The sequence below is a fragment of the Chroicocephalus ridibundus genome, chromosome 12 (genome assembly GCF_963924245.1).
Source record: "Chroicocephalus ridibundus chromosome 12, bChrRid1.1, whole genome shotgun sequence".
NCBI lineage: Eukaryota > Metazoa > Chordata > Aves > Charadriiformes > Laridae > Chroicocephalus > Chroicocephalus ridibundus.
The window spans coordinates 3,118,730-3,139,230 of NC_086295.1; the positions used below are offsets into that span (position 1 = coordinate 3,118,730).

The 20,501-nt window shown below is 39.5% G+C and overlaps 1 protein-coding gene across 5 annotated transcripts in view; it reads right to left on the minus strand.

The window, feature by feature from the left end:
- Positions 1-20,501, minus strand: part of DIDO1 (death inducer-obliterator 1) — a 60,419-nt gene that overhangs the window by 15,535 nt on the left and 24,383 nt on the right. For all 5 annotated transcript variants that reach the window (XM_063349855.1, XM_063349852.1, XM_063349851.1 and 2 more), the window contains 7 exons: positions 17,549-17,761; positions 16,838-17,060; positions 2,825-3,293; positions 1,755-1,914; positions 923-1,039; positions 590-697; positions 9-144 (listed from right to left, as the gene is read on the minus strand). In XM_063349855.1, coding sequence (XP_063205925.1) covers positions 9-144; positions 590-697; positions 923-1,039; positions 1,755-1,914; positions 2,825-3,293; positions 16,838-17,060; positions 17,549-17,761 — 1,426 coding nt within the window. The remainder of the gene's footprint in view (positions 1-8; positions 145-589; positions 698-922; positions 1,040-1,754; positions 1,915-2,824; positions 3,294-16,837; positions 17,061-17,548; positions 17,762-20,501) is intronic.

A 20,501-nucleotide genomic window follows, 5' to 3' on the forward strand; every position in this document is an offset into this window, starting at 1 on the left:
GTAGATACCTGTACAGATTTTGCAGTTCAGGTCAAAAAGGTGGGCTCGATGTTGACTTGTTGTATCCTTCAACATGCTGCTAAAAACATCTACAGAAGGAGCACTGTTTAAATTTGGCACAGATCGGGATGACTCTTGCTGCTCCTAAAAGCGAATAAACACAAAACATATTCCAGCGGATCATTAATTTTAACCATAAAAAAAATATTTTGGGAAGCATTAATTAACTTCAGGGTTTGTTTTTTTTTTTTAAAATAAATTAAAGGCCTTGGTTAAAGCATATCAGATAGGGTTCTCAAATAATATTTGTCCTCCTTTTATTCCACGGTGTTTTGAAGTAGATAGCTAATATTCAGAAATAAAAGATTTCTCTGTAAATTGACAATGTTTCAGAAGTGCATGCAAAACATGCCCATCATTTGGTTGTTGCACTCCTTCAAACTACAAGGGAAAATGCTCAGAGCACACCTCCTAGCTAATAATATCCTTACAGTTCATTTAAAAAATCTGCACTTCTGGTGAAAGTGATGCCCTAGTTACCACTTATCTCCCTCGACCTCTTCTTTCTGAAGCAATAGCCAATACTCACATCAGAATCAGACACTGGCGGAGAATCTTCCATATTTACAACTGACATATGTTCCCGTTTTACAGCTGTTTTCTTGATTTCATGAGATTTGCTTCTTGACTCTATCATCTGAAAGAAACAAAACCATTTTCGTAAAAAGTCCACATATTTATTTTATAATTTTATTCCCTACTTCGTTATCACTTGGTTAGTTATAGAGAAAAAGTATACTAAAACTGAACATTATTAGTATTTCATTATGAAGAAAATGGTGCATTAATGTAACATGGGTGGTAAGGGTTGGCAAACTCGCTCTTAATTCATAAGGACATAGGGGAAAATTATGTTACTTACTGCTTTAGCTGGTTTCTCTTTCCATACAGACAGTTCTTTAGATAAAAGTTCTTCTGGTTTCATTCTCACTAGTTTTGACAGTGAGATTTCCTCACGAAGGACACGATGAAAAAGTCCCTGAAAACAAAACAGACTTCGTTGCCATGCTGAAGAGAACCTGCTTGGCCAACCAATAAGATTTGCAGTGCTGAACTGGCAAAACCTGTTCCAGTTTCTTAATTATCTACTAATAATACCAGCTACTTATAAACAAATTTGGAAAGGTGGAACAAACAGAAAATAAGGATGAAATAAACAGCAAGTATGAATTTTCCTCGTTATCACCAATATCTATCAATACAACTGAATAGGAATGTCAGAAGCTGAGCAGCCACTCTCCTGTTTCATATCTATTGTAGAAATTAAAGAAAAAAAGAAAAGAGGAGTTTCCAGTGTTCTCTAGTGGATATTTTCGTCTGCACCAGCATCCATTTTTTTCCTTTTAAAGCATAAATATGATCATCTACACAGGTAGTATCCACCACATACTACAGAATGTAACAAGAGGAGCAATTAATAAAGTCTGTATTTTAAGAAAGCCGTTCGGTAAATAAGTATTACACACCAAATGCCCAAACGTAATAGATACGCATGACCAACTAAAGTAGACTTTGAATTCCTTCTGGATAATTTTTTTTTTTAAATATTTGAATGGCTTTATAATAATCTTTTATAATATAATTCATAAGCCTCCATCTTGAAACTCTTCATCTTGAGGGTAGAGAGTTTGACATATCATTAAAACCCGAAAGTATGTTTCAGTATATGTTTACTATTTAAGGAAATTCCAAACCTGATTTTTGGGGTCCTTGAGATTGAACATGATGCTACGGTATTTACTCTTGTATCTGTTGTCCGTAACTTGAAACAAATTAAACATCTCCTTTTCAATATTGAGTGCTACTTTCCCTACTTCACTCTCTGTCATGACCAGATCATCGCTATCATTGACTCTGTTAAAAACAAGAAAGGGTACGTGCATTTACGTTAGGCATGAATCTTCAGGTAGCATTCATAAAAACTTAACTTTTCAGAGGAAGGAGCTGACCTGGCTCCTCCTCGCCCAGTGAAGGCTCAAGTCTCCTTTCGGTGACACCTCAAAGCCAAAGTCTATCTCGGCACCTTGAACCATGAGCTATGGCAACCTGCCAGCGCTGGCCACAGGCCCACAGAAGCCAGCCCTGGTGAGCAGCCGTCAGCCTTTACCGCCACTCCTGCTCATGGCACCCAAGTCAGGAGCTTTCTGCCCTGAAGGACACAGGGAGCCCCAGCATTGAGTCCGAGTCCTACATTTTCCACTGTGAGCAGACACCACCAGAACACAGTGCTCTATAGTAAGTACAGATGGCTGGGATTAGCTTGAATAATCCTTGTGAGGCAATCTGCTCCCGTTCGGTTTGGCTTTTTGTTTGTTTTTTTCTTACCTAAGCAATACATTTGTCCACTGACCAGGGTTTGTTGTTGACTGTTATGTTGGGAGGGGAGGGAATCTCTACTTCAGTAAGGCTTTAACCTTTCACTACGCTATTTCCTATACTGTGTTGCCTACCACCTCTACATCTCCAGCCACCACCATCACCAGATTTTAAAACTTCAGAGCACCTGCATTAGAAAAGCTTCCATGCTGTAATCTAATGCTCCGACTGCAATTGCCTCAATATAAACGGAACAGTGAGGTTTCTTTTTTTTTTTTAAAAGCTTTTTTTTTAACATAAATCTGAAATGCCAGTTACACCTGTAGTAATTTGTAGTATAAATTCAGTCCCTCGATACCCCTTGTTAAGAAGTAAATAAAACTCTGCAGGCTAAACACCTACATCTAGTTGTAGCTTCCTATATAAAATAAGTGCTTTGAATTCCCACCTCTTCCATAAAATTTCTTTTAGGGACCGTCGAATATTTTGTCGAATCTGCGAGTTGGGTTGTGACTGGATAGGGCTAGCTGATGCTTTTGCTTGACTACTTCCAGATGCGGTAGAAATGGAAGACAGTGAAGGCTTTTTGAGTCCTCCACCCAAACTGGAAGATGTAGCTGGTTTTTTGGAAACTGATGAGCCATGAGAAAGAGAAGAATGTTTGGAAGGAACACTGCCTGATGAAGGAATGCTGCCTGATGAAGGCCAAGGTTTCTTGGGAATTACACCTTTGAAACTTCCAGCAGAAGGTTTAAGTGGTTGCTTAGTTAGTGATGTGCTAGAGAAGGACGGGGACTTCTTTGAAGGCAGATTTTTAGAGAGAGAAGACGTCTGCTTCTCCATTATAGATGCAACAGCTTTCTTCGATGCCGATGTAGGCTCTGCTCTATCTTCATGCTTTTTCTCTTCCCTTTGAGCTGTTAAAACAAAGAAGAAAATACAATATTAAAGGCTTAGCCTTGTAACTTCCTATTCATGAAGATCCGTTACCATCTATAAAGAAAAGTCTGTGAAATGACATCTCCAGAGAATAACTATCAAGTAGGCAATTTAAGCTATTTACTTTCACTAGCCTTTTTAAAAGTCATTTTAAAAAACACACAGAGGTTGACATAATTTTTGTGAAGAAATTTGTGTCTTCGATCCTTCAGAGGTTACTTCATCTTAGAGGCCGACTGAAGAGTTTCAGAGAGTTCCATTTTGGCTTTAAAGGTTGAAAATTATATTTACAATCTACGCAAGAAAACTGAAAAGCAAAAAAAAAAAAAGGCACCACCTTCAAAGATTCCTGAGTGGGATAAGTTTCAAAAACACACCACATTTTCACACATTACAAAAAAAAAAAAAAAAAAAAAAAAAAACAAAACGCAATACAACCCACATCTTGTATTTCCACGGCAGAGTTCTCATAGCAATCTACAGAACCTGTTTATTACAGAGGCTGACCTGGTGGTAGAGTCCATGAATTTGAAACTGCAGTACGACCTTAAGTTTAGTATTATTGAAGTTTCATAAACCCTTTCTCCCAGACTTTTTATTTTAAAGAGCAAGCAAAGGCAGACAAGTTACGTAGCACAGAAGTTGTTTAAAAAATTTAAACACATACTCAGTGTACTTGGTTGCTGGCATTGATATTATACTGGTGACGTCGCCATAAACTATTATTAGATCTTCATATTCAGTTCCTAGCTAAATTCTAAATTTATAGAAAAATATGAATATTGCTGCTCAGTATTGCTGTGACGATCGAATGTCCACCATTTGCAAACTATTCCATTCACACTATTCCATTTAAACAATTCAACACAGCAAAAAAAGCCAAAACCAAAAAAACAACCCCACACCCCCAGCAAAACCCCCTTCATTTCCCGGACATTAAAGCTACCTCGGGCCAACACCAGCACATTTATCCGGACAGCGCAAACAAGGAAGGGTTGTGATGGCAACTACCAAAAAACCTCTCCCGAAACACAACTGTTTTGATTAGAAAAGCAAAGTTTTCTCCCTAAAAAAGCCTTTTCTTCTCACAAATCCATAGATAATCACTGACCAGTTAACAAGTTAAATTTTAATCTGATGTTTTTAGCTAGTGAAGGTTTGTAGATGAATTAGCCCAGAAGCCCTAGCTGCAAAATGCAGGGCACTTCCTAGGAAAGATCCAGGAATTTAACTTTCCATAATTTTACCACAGACCAAATGGTCCCTTCTTCACCTTCCAGATCTGCCATAATGACAGCAGGAATTGCTAGGAAGGGCCCAAGTTGTCCAGTCTGTCTGTTCTGAGATGGACTTGATGGGGACAAAGCACTCCCGTGAAGGATGGTCCAAGAAACCCCACAAACCAGCCCAAGCTCGCAACGGAAACGCCCCTCAAACAGGGGAAGATTTGGAATACTTAAGGGACACGGTGTGATACTCCCTAATTCCGGGAGGAAACAGCCTTGCAACCTTCCTCTGTGCTTAACGGCCAGGCACCCCCTGAACGGAGCATAAGCTTCCAGCAGAAAGATGCTTCTAACCCCGGTTTCTTTAACAGGCTCTTACTGATGGCAGTTTGGCCACAAACACACAAACCAGCGGTTAAGATGAACTAGGAAACGATGCTGTACTTCAGCTTTTATAAGGCGAAGTATAAGGGTGTGCATGAACTTCTGCTGGAACACAAAGAGAAGCCAGAAGATCCAGAAATACAGTACATTTATCCTTTTTTTTTTCCTAGAAGCATTTTACAAGTAGATGCTGTGAGGAATTTTTCTGAGTGAGACTTAACTAGCCGAAGTGCAAAACAAGAGACATGCTGTAATGCATTCAAAATTTTCAAGGAATGTGAAAGTTTTGCTATAGATTAAAATTATTCTTCTTCCATTACTCCCAGTTTTCCCTAGAGACTGGTCTTGGTTCCTGTCGTGAGCCTGAGCTGGGGAGACCTTCCATGGGACCCAAAGTGCCTCCCTCATGTCCTCACCCCCCTGCCCCGCTATCACCACACTATCGCTTTGCCAGCCCCGGGACGGAGAGGGGGAATTGGGAACTATTGCTGATGGCTTTGGTTTGGGCAAATTGAGCACCCAAAACTTAACAGAGGTAAAAAGCCAAAACATTCTGAGTTATTAGTCCTGAATAAAGAGAAGGCGAATATCCAAAACATGCGCACTGGTAACGCTGCAGGAATTACTCTAATTCCATTCCCTTTATCCCGGTTTATTGGATCTTTCTTGTCCCTTTTCAGGCAGGCAGGACAGGAGCACGTTCCTGGGACTCATCACGGAAAGGCAGGCCAGCACAGCCCGGGTTCCAAAATGATGACAGCAAAATTCACTCCTCAGTGCTACGACATTTTAGTTCTTTTGGTTTATAGCACCAGTACAAAATGTGAAAGTCTAAATTTGTATTTAATCCTCTATATGCTACCTTTTTAATGATTAGTTCAAATTAGTTAACGAGAACTACATCGATAAAAATTAAAAATAGCGGTTTTGTGTCAATCAGACATTGTATATATGAGAACTACATCCACACCAAACCTATCTGTTACCAACAGCCATGTCACAGTAGGAATATGTGCTTGTAAAATAAATAGATAAAAGTAGATTGAAGTTCCCAGGATTGAAGGGCAGCAGAATGAGTAAGTGTCCAAGAAGAAAGATGCAGAAGCATCCCTTATTCTGCAGGTTGACATCATGGCTATTTAGAAAGGTTGCCGAAGTGAGGTGTGTAATTCTGTGCGTCTTTAGCCAACAGAAAACGTGCAACTAGTTCTTAAGCTTCATGAAAGTTTAACAGTTTCAAACTACAATGCTACTTTATACCAACTAAAACTGTCTACCTAGCAGGATGCCTTGATTAGAGAAACTGATGGTATGGATTTCGTATGTACTAATTCAGTCACATGTAGGCTATTCAGCCCTTCAGAACATCTACCAACTACTCTATCAAATTTACAGGACACCTCACTGTATTTGAAGGACGCTGTCAAATCGTATGCACGTTTGACAAAGAATCAAGACTACTTAAACCCTACATATGCAAATAACCTGGGATGGCTGTAGATGAACCTAATTTAATAAACAAACAAAAAAAATCTTATCTCCTATTTTGACTATGAGAAACCAGAATTTTTGTCCTGTCAGGTTTTGGTTTTTACTGAGATTAGTGTTGTGCCGCATCATCCAGCTGAGCCAACTCACTGTGTCTTTACTCAGGTCTCGGATCCAAGGCAGAGGTGCTGAGTGGGAGGAAGGACGGGGCTGTGGCTGCCTCTTCTGGTGGCAGCTTGCCTCTACCGACTTAGCTGCAACGTGAGCACACCCCGAGGCTCACACAGTCTTCTGATAGGTATGAAACTATGGCAAGTGTGTGTCTGGAAGAGTTAACAGAACTGTGTACTCTTTTCAGAGAGCAGTATGCTGACACATGTGGAATTTAGCTCCTGAACAGATGCTACAGTCGCTCAGCAAACTGACGGGAGATATAACGGACCAGGTATTCTCTCAGAGCACCGGTTTCAAATCCCATTGCCTTGCAGTCCACAGCTTGAAGAGAAGACACAGGTCAATGTCTACTATATACACTGGCCACTGTATTTTTTACTGTGAGGTTTCCGGTCCTTTTCATCAGTAGCTCCAGCATTCCTACAATATATGCTTTTAAACAAATTTAAAATTAAAGGTTAGAGGTGACTACGGAACATCAGCCTATCCAGCCTAACAGACTAATAGGGAGCTTCACCACAGACAGATTAGTGCCAGAATAAGGTATTCAGTGGCTTTTCTATTCGGCACTTTTGAACACAGAGGTGTACCTCTCTTGGCTTGATGTTAGAAACGCTATTTAAAACGAAATAGTAATTCCTATTTTCCCCATTTTGTCCTGATCGCCACTTATTAGGACAGCAACAGAATTCTTATTGACTGAGGAGAGGCATGGGCTAGAAAGACGGAGGTACAGACAGAGCTACCCACCCAGCTCATTTCCAGAGTGAAACCCAACGAATCCTCTGGCAGAAAGAAGTGCTCATTGCAGGGCTTCAGAAACAGCATTACTATGGTACGTTCGCTACAGACATAACTCTGATCTCTCCCACTAGATGTCAACAGATACAGAACCCCTCCCCTAAGGAAATTCCCTGTGAAGCTAAGCCAAATATTACAGCACGCAGCCAAGAACAAAACTTCTGTAAGCAGGGGAGGACCCAACTGCCCCATTATCTGCTGCGATAGAGGAGTCTGTTGGAAGCCTGATGGTTACACAGCCTTCACTCCTGTGCAGCTCAACACTGGTGTTTCAGCATTGTAATGTGGTCGTTGAGGCCCAATTTAAGAATGATTTCCAGAGTGTGGCACTGTTTAATTTTGCATGAAGGATTTGCAGGATGCACTCATACCATAATCCCTCTCCTACGCTGGCAGGCTGTGTTTTACACCACCAGCATGGAAATTATCCAAAGGAAACTTCGCTCTTCCTCTGATCTCGTCAAAATACTTCTGTGGAGTGTTCAAGCCTACGGTGGTTCTTCCCCCCTTCCCTCTCCACCCAATTTTTCTTTGGAATAGCAGCTTTACAAAGACACTGCAAAAATCCACCACCCCCAGTTTCTAGTTAAATGATCTCATTTGTGACGGGTATTTTGCTGGAGACATCATCTGGTTTTCCCAACTTTTAAATACTTGAAGAAACGTGCTATTACTTTTGTTTGCATAGTTTTAAAATTATTCAAATCACACTTTAAAGATCTTCAATTTCTTGCTCTAGTTGATGCTACAAGTTTTAAACGATGCTGTAGACAAACTATAGGCAGTTACACTTCAAGAGCCTGTTTCATAATGAGTCTGTAAGACTCAGATTTTTTAAAAATCTTTTCATAAAAAAAAAAAAAGCATCACAGCTACTACTACAGAACACTAAAAACTTTTGTTAAATATGTCTTGCAGCCGTGCAAGCTGATTGTTTGTTACATAGTACTGATTATACTTTCCCTACAGAATTAAGAATTTGGCATAAGGCTGTTCAGAGATCAGAACTAGTGCCTCTGATGTCTAATACTGTCTTGTCATTTCCCTGGGATCTCCTCCATCTACACTAATCCATTTCCCCCCCCACCCCCACCCCAGGATAAAACTCCTGAAGGCGATGTGTGGGGAGCCGAGGCCGATGGCTGCGTCGTCTTGTCCAGCTTGCAGAGCTGTCCCCAGTGGGAGCCCCGGCGCGGGGGAGCAGGAGGTGGGCAGCCCCCCACTGCAGAAAGCACTGCCTTGCCCATCGCCGAGCCTTCGCCAGCCCAGAGCGCGGGGCCGGCTGAAGCACCTCTGGGTTCTACAGAGACTTTTCATGCTCTTCTGTCACTAAAATAGAGAGGTTAAAAACAAAACAAATAACTACGACTAACTTTCAGGCGTATGCACAATATACATGTTTGTGTGGCACCAACAGTAAGAAAGCTGGCAGTTAACATTTTTCTGTAAAAAAAAAAAATGATATCTGTAAAATTCCATAATACAAATAATAAAAATCTAAGAGGAGTACAGCTACTTGTGACCCACCTTTTAAAGTGGATCATTTACGACACTTAAAAGGATTTTTGTGTCCTTTTCAAAAGAAGCCTAACATCAAATTAGAGGGAGGAAAATTCACACTAGTGCAGCTTGGCAGTTGTTAAAAAAGCAGTAATACCTGTTAGAAGGTATCCTCCAACAGCCTGCGTAAAGGCTGGCCAGAGGTAAGTATGTTTTTTTGAGAAGAGCTAATCTCTAAAGAAAGGCAACGGCAGTGGCCTTTACAATAGCTTAAATATCCGCTAGGAATGCAGGTGTGAAACGACCAACCAGAAGCAATAATCCATTTAGGAATTCACAAAAACCCCCACTGGCATTTTGAGTGTCACTCAAAAATCGGCCTGTGTTGTCCTGTGAAGTTCTGCACGGTGCCGCAGCTCCTTCTCGCCCAGCTGCAGGAAGCTCCACTGCCCGGTTCTGTCCCATCCTTCCCGCCTGCGGCAGCTGCCCCGGCTGAGCAACGCAAACAGCACAGGCAGCCTGGCTTGGCACACGTCACAGCAGAAAAGGACAGTCTCTTGGCTCAGAGATGAGATACCTCACCCCACTCTGTCAGTACCTGAGGATTTAGGAACTGCACTTTCCCCTTTGTAAAACTGTTGAAACAGAGGATGGGCAAGATTTCTCAAATTTGAAACTGGTGGTGTCCTAACAGCTCCCCTTTGCCACTCAGCCCCGCCATGTCCTAAATGGACGTGTCCGACACAGCTGTGGTACGACCCCTTTCTGCACGACTCATGAGAAAAATAATTTTAACAGAGAATTTAAACTAGCCCCTCCACCCCAACGCAGTGGCTGATACCAAACTTTAATCCATGAGTTCTTCCAAAGTGAAACCTTTTGATGCATTAGCCAACTTAAAAATCTGAACAAAACACATGGGTGAGCCGGTGCTTTAGACGTCAGTTATAAAGCACTCTCCAACGGGAGGTCACTTACCCGTTCCGAGCCGTTCCTCAAGAGCAGCCCTTGCAGTCACCCAGCTGGTTTGCACGCCTGACATCTCAGAGCCTCACAACCTTCTGGAGGAGCCGGTCCCGTAAGGTGCCACTGAAGCACCCTCTGGTGGCACCGAGCGCTCAGTGCCCGAGGCTGTGAAGGTGCCGTTTGTAACCGCTTCATTTCCAGGGTCATTCAACTGTCGCTTTCCTGAAACCTGTTTTTGCTAGACTTTTTGTCATTTCCCTTAAAGATAGCTGAGCGTTAGTTCTAAATAACTCAAAAGTGTTCATCTACACTTACAAAGGTTTCGGTGTTAGTTTTCACTGTTACCTGCCTATGGCAATACGTGTCTGCTTCCACTTTCAAGACCAAATCATACTTTATTGTTAAGCACTAACGTTTCAGAGGTGGGCCCCTGTCCTGCCGCTTTTCTTCAAAAGTCTCAGTTCTAGTCTGCACAATAGTGAGCAGCTCATAATTAAGCTGCCTGTGTGCCAAGCCGTTATATTTGGACACACAAAGTACATCTGTCTTTAAAGTTAATTAATTTAGGAAACTCTGAGACAAGGGCCTTTTCTGTGCTGGCGATTTGTTTGCATTCAAGCCAACCCTGTAGCTATGCTCATGCAAATCTGTAGCTTAGATCCTCAAAGCTTTGTTTTAATCTACATGAAATTATAATGATTTATCTGGTCTACGTTAGTCGACTACATCTTCACAACTACACCACTCCCTAGCGAAAAACAGGCACTATCTGCTGCAAAAAAAGGGCTCCTTATTTTCCAGACCATTTATGGATTGGTCTCATGACTCCTTGCAGCAACAGGCCATCTTCAGGTTCCGAGTTCGGTACAGACCAGACGCAGCAAATCATCATCAGCAAAACTTGACTCCAAAGTGCAAGAGATCACCTCAAAACCACCCTTTTATTTGGGGATTAGCAGAGGAAGATCTTTTTCACTGGCTATGCAGTCAAGTGAGCAAGTTCAAAGAACTGAAGAATATTAGTAAAAGAAAGCAAAACAGCAATAGAGGGTGGTGAGTTGTTGGGTTTTTTTTAATCAAACTTTCATCGCTTTCAGTGTTGATGACAAGAGATAAAACCACCCTAATATTCACAGTGCATCCATAAATTGTACCATGTTTCTGACCCCCGACCCTTTCCCTCAGCAATGGCTCCTTATACTGAAGCCATGCACCCATTATGGCCAGAGCGCTGGCTGTCTGTCGTCCCAGCGCCTCAGGGGTGCTAGGTGCTTGAAAGGCAAAATAGGAACCATGCCAGCAGCAGGGACCAGCCTTCCTAACTTAAGAGACACGGCAAAAATCTTCATGTGGCTGGCAGCCACAGGACAGATGTAACATACCTTGTAGAGCAGAGAAGGGGAGCTCCAGCAGTTCACAGGCAGGAGGTGGTAATCGCTCCCCACGGATCCCACTGCTCCTTTTAATTGGCTGGGTCCCAGGGGATGCTGGTGCCAGCAGCCGCTACTGGTCTGGCTCGCTCCACTGCCAGGGTGCCGGCCCCCAGCAGCCCTGGGCCAGCACAGCCCCTGCCATCCTCATGGCACGAGTCAGCACTGGAGCTGCCTTACACCAGCCGCTCCGGGACTATAATCTTCCCAAAGCCAGATCTCCAAGATGAACGTCTCAGAAGTTCTGCCAGACTCATCTTAGGTGTTCTGATTATTATTTAGTCCGTGAACAGCCTTTCTGAAAACTCCTTGAGTTACAAAGGGTCAACGCTAGACCTACATATACAGCAGCCACGTGCCCCAGAAAGTTGCCAGTAACATAAAAATAAATAATTCTTTTTATTCCCTTGGTACTACTCAATACTTATTGCCTCTTAGTATGGGTCTACATTGCAGAATACAGCATTAAGCAAAGCTTTCAAGGCGTTAATTCCGATGCCAGTAGTTTAGTTGTAACAGTATGGAAGCTGGCACCAGCAAGTTTTTCCTATGGGGAAGAACTCACACCAAAACAAAAGGGCATCGAGTTTAACTGCAATCAGTCCTTGCAAACAAACATATTTATGACTTAAGAACAGCTCCTCAGTTTATGTAAAATATTTTTTAATAGTTAAGCTAAACCAACAGCGGTATATCCACAGACACTGCACTACTCAATTGAAGAGCAACAACTTACTGGCACCAGTCTGTGTGCAGACAGGGCCTTAACATTTTTGTTTTCGCAACGGTACTTACAGCTTCCTACATCGCTTCTACCTCCTGAGCCATAACTCCTCTGTCTTGAGCGCACTGCATTTTCCCCCTACTCTCTTTATAGTGGTATATTTTCTTTCTTTCCTGCCTTCAGACTGTCATTACAGAAAGAAAAAAAAAAAGTGACACAAGAAAAAGATACATAGATCAGGTATGCTGCAATCTAAGCATTTTGGTATGCACATCACGTTTTCTGATGATGGGCTCCCAATATGACTGTATTCCCTTTATGAAGTCTCTGTATTTTGTTAGAGGTGTATGGGAACAAAGCAGTACAAGTGCCCTTTGCATCTGAGATCGATACAAGCAAACACTATTCACTTTGTGAGTAGCTCTTGTGTGTAGAAACGTTTAGCTGCGGAAGAAATGAAGAAAACTGAAAGGGGACAATAAAAGGAAATGTGCGTCACCAGAGCCAGAGCTCTACAAAACCGGCCTCCCGCTTCCAGGAGGTGGCAGCGTTGTCTCCATAATTCACAGCTGTAAAGCAGGAGAGAAACCACAAACACTGAGCTTTTCGCTTAAATGCTTCCCATTCACTCAGTCCTGCTCATCAACAACAACTATGAAGCACTAGCACCAAATATTATAAGAGACAGCTATAAACTCATACTATTTCTCTGCCTCCAGTGAAGCAAACAGAAGTTTAGTGGCTTGGTGTAAAGTTCTCAAGAAGTTCTACCCCAAGAACAATAATAAGAAATAAACATTTAATGTTTATTTTTTATCTAATAAATCCTCTTCAGTCTCCTGTGCACTTAGTTACTTTTATCAATAAATGCAGTGAAGACGTTTACGTAGCTTTAGCACCCAAGTTGAGTAAATTATCAGTTCATGTATTTCTTTTAAGTCTAGTAAGTCAGCTGAACTTCAAAGATTCAAAGCCCTGATGAGTACTTGGTATACTTATGACTGAGTAGTTTAAAAACTGGGATACTGCAAGCATCTACCATCTTCCCCTCCTTTTGGATTAATTTTCTATTTTAAAACGGCTAATACATTTGCTGCTGACTTCTATTTAACAATTAACAGCAAAAATATAGAAAAAGGTCTCAAGTTTTCTTCTATCAAGCAGAAAACCTGTGTTCAGGTGCTTCAGACATATACACTGACACTGCTGACAGACCTCTGCATCAGCAAACTTCATGTTTGAAGTGTACCTTTACCCCCTCTTTACAGGGCAGCAGTGAATATAATGGACAATTATTCCTACAAATGCAATATATGGTAATAATTAGCGTAAAACATTAAATATAAAAGCCATCAGCAGAGTCAAATAAGCAGTGGACTGCTTTTGTGGTTCCTTCTGGAATACAACATGTTTATATTACACTGTTTGAAGTTTGTCCTCATCCAGTATAATTAAAAATAATGCTTCCTATTATTGCAAGATGTATGTCAGTCTGCTCCTAAAACTGAAACATTTCAGAAATCACTTCGGGTGGTGCTTCCCCACAAACACCTAGGTGATCTCACTGGATAAACGAGAGTCTGTTTTGCTTTTGTTATGAATTTTACATCTCCTTTGATATGATCTAATTATTGATAATTAGCACTAGCTCACGTGACAAATTCCAGATTTCTATCACAACTTGAATCTCTGAGCATCTCAACAATCCATATACTCGTATCAATTTGGAAGCTAGGGTGACTTTGGAAATTAAAGTTGAGCACTGCATATTAAATTAATACCAATTTTCCTAACAAAATTAAAAGCAACACTTCTGAAAGGGAATGTGACACAAACCTAACCTCCTCTTATACGTGCAGTTCAAACACTGCCTGAAACTTTTAAAAGCACTTGTACTTAATATTCACTTATCAAAGCAAGGTCAAGGTATTTCCTGCTCTAGTTATTAAATGAATAAATAGGATTATTTTCACTGGGAACACCAAGATGTTACACAGTGTCATTATCAGGCTCCAGATTTTGGTGTACAAAATCACTTCCAACTACAGTCCTAACTCATCCCCAAAAATACTTCATAACTTTTTTTGTAGCTAAGAAAGGCAAACTAATGGGGTAACAGAGAAAAAGAAATTGCTGCTCTATATAAACACATACTACTAGCACCAAATATACTTTCTTTTTTTTTAGATGCAAAATAGGCTGGGAGGAGAAAAGGGGGTTTGGTGGCAGGGTTTAGATGCGAATACACGATATGCCCCTATCACCCAGCACCTCTGTAAGAATGGCTCATTTTCTTCTTGCTATTACTTAATAAAACTACTGTCATATGTTAACAAACCCAAAAATCTTGTACCCGACAGGTACAGAGTAAACGTATAAAGTAAATCCATGTCTGAAATATGATGAGCTGACTGATGGAAAGAGTATTAGAGAAATTCTGCTAGTCATAAATTTCCTTAATTCCTAAAGGGCCTCGCGCACTGAGGTGACAGATCAGGATTTGCAGAACATGGCTTGAAGGTCTGGGAGAATGCAGGTGGTATTTCAAGATACTGTATATTGAAGAACCCCGTCCTTATTCTCCTCTAGGTGACCTTAAGTCCAAACATTAGACACCGAGAAGTCTGAATGACATCTTAAACGTCTTTCATAATCTATGTTCAGAAATACGCATTTCTAAGTGAGTCACTTCGTTCCAAGATTAGTGTCTAAACCAGATTACATGTTTTGTCCACTGCAGGTGCTTTTCTTGACAGACTACCTCAGACTTCAAGAGTTCTAACTTTTAGATACCCGAGGTGAAATGAGATGACTCTCACAAATTTTCCATAACGCTCTAACTTCTACGTTTTGAAGAGCACAGAACATTTGTTAAGTGAATAAAATCTTGTAGAATGCTCTTAACGATGAGGTAACAGCAGCTTCTCAGGAAGATTACAGCTCAAGCCCATCCAATCAAAAAGTAGGACAAATTTTTTCACAAATACACAAACAGTTTACCTGGGAATTTAGTAATGGCACAGAGACGCCACATATTAGTACAACTTACCTTAATAATAGCAATCTGAAGTTCTTCCTTGCATTTGATATGAGAGTTCTTCATCACACAAACTATGTTGTTTTCTATTCATTATTGAAGTCTGGTATATACACATATTTTTGAACCAATTTAACAATTTAGCTACAGGAGTCCGATTTTCTACTAGAATTTGTTAAATCTGTATAACCCCCAGCGTGGTAAAACTTAAGAGCCACCCCCCCTTAAAACAAAGCCCAAACTTGCAGCCTCAAAACCGGTAATTCCTGTCTCCTAGAAAAAAACCTGTAGCAATAAGGACATTTTAAGTGATACAGTTATAGGGACACTTGCAATTATATTGAGATAGAAAGTGTCATAAAAACTTGATATGTAAAACAAGCCCTTATAGTTTCATTTACGTCTTTCCTAATTTTAGTTATTTTTAAAACAGTACAGCTTCTGACAAAAAAAGCTACAGCTTCTTTAGAAGCAGCTGAAAAAAATAAATCCAAGTTTATCAAAATATGTATCTTAAGAGTTCTCTATAAAAGAGGCACGGGGCCCAAGTAACAAAATATGCAACAAAAACATGCAGGGAAAAATTTAAAATATTTAAAAACATTTGATGTGGGTAAACACAATTAAAATATACCTAGTAAGTCTACTATATGCTATAATAATAAACACCAATTTAAGGTAGCCGGCGTCCCCTCAGTGCTTAAAAATTACATCTAAAAAAATCTCAAAGATAATTTATACTTAATGTGTTACTTTACATATAATGTGTTTAATAATTAGGTTTATTTCTGAAAAGAAAATGCAAAATTGGCTAAAGTGTGGTTAAGAAAGCTGTGAGAACTGCATTTCTGAATTCATTAATCTTCAAGTGAATAAATATTAGACACCAGGTCATGTGCTTTGTAAATGTGAAATGGAAGATTTCACCTGAAGTTCCACCACTGCATTATAAAACTACTTAGCTGGAGCTAATAAAAAAATGTCATTAGCAGAAAGACTTGTTCAGGCTACAAAGCAGTAATTACTTACCTTTATATGAGTTATATGGATGTTAATTCAAAAACCTGCAAAAATATGCAAGGCAACATCTCCGCCTAATATCCACTTCAGATGTGTTCTTGTGTGTGTGTGGATAATGTGTGAAGTATGAAAATATAAAGGAAAAAAAAAAATACTGCCTCCCCCCAAACTTAAAAGTAAAGAATGGTCCTTAAATAATTCCACGTAAGGAAGAACAGCAGCAGGAAGAACTTGGATATACTTGACAGTTAAAAGCTGTTTGCAGAAGTGTAAGTATCACTGGATACCATGTTGAAGATTTCTTTCTCGGCACTAGCACTGAAAATGCAAGACCTGAGAGAAAGGTGCCAAATCTAAATTACAAAAATACAATTCAAATTAGTACAGTCAATTGCTGATTCACGGTGCACACTGTGCAACCTTTTTGTAAAACTGAACACGAATGTATCGATACTTACCTTTTCTGGTTAAGAAAGAGTTATTGTCTTTACAGGGAAAATTTAAAGCTTAATCATGTAGTTTTCATCCAGAAATCAGCTGGGTAGATTGATAGGCTCTTAATCATACAACTGATACAAATGAAACTCCTAAAAGCGTCTCCCATTTGTGTTTATCTCTGTGTGCAAACCTTTGAAGGTGAAGAAAAGTAGTTTGGTGCCATATTAAGGGGAAAAAAAAATCCTAAACTCCCTAGTCTTGCAGAGCCAAGAATGGATGGGTATTCAAAGAAAATGTAAATGATTATTCAGGAATATCCCTATGCGATACATACATTTGAACAACAGTGAAGATGAAATGGCAGTCCTTTCAGGCTTTACAGCATTGTAATTATGATCGCTTGCCCAGGACGGCGTGGTGTTTTCTGCTGCTGGCTCTTTAGCAATAGGCTGAGCGTTCACCTCCGTCTTGGCAGTTGTCAAAACAGTCTTCTTCATAGTCATCTCTCTTTTCTCAGGAAATTGTCTCTTTTGGTTTAAAAGAGGCTTAATACCTGCCTGTATGATTAAAAGAAGCTTCATTACTAATAATCATAGAATATATATAATATTTTACAAACAAGCAGAGATATAGTTACATACATGTACATAAATTTCTTTTATAGTAAGCTCCTGTAAATACACTTGAAATGATGTAATTTCAGATTCAAGTCTATAAAGCAAAGGTAATATACACTGTAACTTCAGGAAAAGAGAATGGTAAAGAAACCACCTGAAAACAACAGTATTTATCATCAAGATGTGGGGATTCTGCTTCTTTGTTTGAAAAACTACTGCCCATTTTATAGTGGTCTCAAAAGGGAAAGAGGGTGGCTTTTATTTCATCTTTTTGCTTCCCAAAGCATAGATACAATGCAGTCACATTAATTCACAATCCACATTAATTCCAAATTACTGTCTAAAACTCAGTAATTTAGAGTTTAAAAAGGTAAAATTAATTTGGAATTAAATTAAGATAAAAGGTGTACTGCTTACACTTAGCTTACCTGCAGCTGAGATTTTGGCATGCCAGGTTTTTCAGATTTTGGTTTGATCTTTTCTTTAGGTTTTGGTTTTGCATCTTTGCCAGAACTTAAAATCTTCATCGTGGCTGCTGCATGTTTGAGAATGCAATCATTGCTGCAGTACACAGAATCAGGCTGAGCCAAGTTAAAACAGCCAGGACCGATGCACTTTGATGCACCAGGAGCTTCTATTATCTATGGATTGAAACGGAGTGAGAGTTCAAACTTCAAAGAGGAATCAACAGAAACATACCTTTATAATATGAAGAAATGTTTACATACATGTGTGCAGACAGCAGCTAGGACTGTTAGTGACCTACACAATTGCCAGCGTGAAAACTTTCATTCGTGATATAACAGAAACAACCCATAGAAACTTAAGAATTTCACTCTTGTAACGCACTATTTTCAGAACGTGTTGTACTTTCAAGTGGTTGGTCTGCCTGCAATGAACTAAGGCAGGCTGGTTTCCTAAACTTTCAGATCCCGTGAGAACACAAATGTTTTTTTCTGATCCTCTACATCATGTGAAAAATCTCCTTAATAATGCAGAACTGGTTTCTCAAGAGCAAAGTTTCTAAAACACATTTTACTCTTGTATCCCCATCAGCAGCTGTCCTCAACTATGCACATATGCAAAAGGAAGTATGCAGCTATTCAGGTGTACAGATAATTCCTGCTCTAGAGGTTTACCAATTTTAATTTTCAAGTCTCCAACTTACATCAACACAACTCTTCTCCCAGATAATTTTGCCATAGCCGAATCCTTCTTACGCATTGAGAAGTTTGCATACACAATCTGTATTTTCCTCTACTTCACCATTACTCTCCATTTATATCAAATTGTTATATACTATGAATTTCCTCTTCAAATGTTAAGGTTTAGAAAATAGCACATTCCTCGAAAACAGAGTACGTTAGGTCAAAGCCTAGAAATGTGTGGAAGCTCTATAGGCTCCAACGTATCGTCTCTGGGTATTATGCCTTTAGTCTCACTCTTCTAGATTACTCCTAAAAACGTTACACAAACTAACCTAACACTCAGAACTACTGGAGTTTTAGACAGCCTCTCATGTATCAATAATCTGTAATTTTTAACTACCAAAAGCAAGGTTTTCAGGAATATTTCCAGTAAAAAAAAAATACATTAAAAAATTATTTGCATAGCGTGGCTTATTTTTCCCCAATCAGAAGTCAGTAAGACAGCATCATCTGCTACAGATAAAACCTGGGTCTGAGAATTTTCCCATAAAAATTAAGTTTATGCTTTAGAATACTTCTCCATCAATGTACACACCAAACTGTGAAGTACAAGAAAGAACTATCAATTCATGTTCCCTAAAATGCACCTCAAACTTCAGACTAACTGAGCTGTCATTTCTAATTAAGGGCATTAGCTCAGATGATGACAAAACTTTTAGTGTTGATGTCTGTACTTATACAATTTCTAAGAGTTTTAATCGCAAACCTAAACTCTACAGCTGTTGCTTATGGACAGCAACAAAAAGGAGTCTCTCTCAAAGCGCGTAGAATACTGGTGTAAGAGAACAGATGAAGTGCATAATGAGACTGTTCAGTCACTGTAACCTAAAGTGATTTCAGCACATCAACACAATAGCAATGATCTTTTTGCCCAGAATAGGCAGGGAATTCCACAGCAAGAGCGCGGTGCTTGTTTATACAAGCCATAGAGGGATCTTAACTGAGGAATGAGGGACAGCATGGGCTGCAACACAGACTCGACTGCTCAGCTCTCTCAAAATGTGTTACCACCTGGCAAACACAAGTAGAGCAATTCCATTCCACTTCCAAATGCCAAAAGAATACTAAAATATAAGCAGTTCTTCCATAAGAGGCAAGGAGTTAATGATAATTATGGTTTTCTTTCCCTAAAGGAGAGATGCCTAACATGTTCAAGGAACTTGTTAGCATGCTAATAGCAAAGAGTAATTGGTGATTCTCAGAAGCAAAACTTAAAATTAATATTAACACTGTCAGTGAAATGCAAATCAACACCAACGAATCTGGACTCTCAAAAACATTTTTGTGTACAAAGAAGTACAAATGTATTTGAAACTGTATTTGAAAACATTTTTGAGAAAAATGCTGTTTTCTACATATTTATCTTAAAATAGTAAATATTTATATATTAAGCTCAAACTGTTCTGACCTATCCATTAAGCTCACTATGCTGATATGGATAACTCTACTATTTAAATTGACTAGAACTGGGTGGTGTTCCAGAAATGTTTTGTAGAAAATGTATTACAACAGAAAGATTCCTCCAGAGAGATGCTTATATTCAAAATCATAATACTTTTCTAGGGATGACTTCAAAGTTTAAAGATAAGGTGTAAAAGAACAAATTCATACACAAAAAATATGAACAGCTGTACCATTCTAACAGCAAATACGCTAAACATGCTCTTCAAGGCATAGTAAGAAGAAAAAGAAAGTGTTCAAGACGTTGACATTGTGATAGTAGCTTGGGCAGTACAAAGACAACCACTATAGCATGAAGCTTTTTAAATTTGTGTATATTGAGCTGCAGAAGCTTCTTTGCCTGCATTTTGAATTGGGCATGGAACTTGCCATTACAAAATTTAAACTTCTTTTAGATTTTATGCCAGAATTTGCAATAATTCAAAATACACATTTTAATGTTTAAAAAAGGCAGTATGTACTAATAACCTGAAGAAGCATCAGGAAAAAAATCAGAACTTCAAAGACTAACTGTAAGTACAGAGAAAGTACAGCTGGAATTAACTCCAACACAGACACTTGTCAATGTTAAGTAAAAAGTTTCACTATCATCGAAAATGTCAACAACTGTTTGAAATTATTTCAGAGCTAGTATAAGCCAGTCCAAAATCCTAATATTTTTATTAAAAGAACACTTTATTATTTGACCAGGGCAGAAGAGCACAAAGTTGTA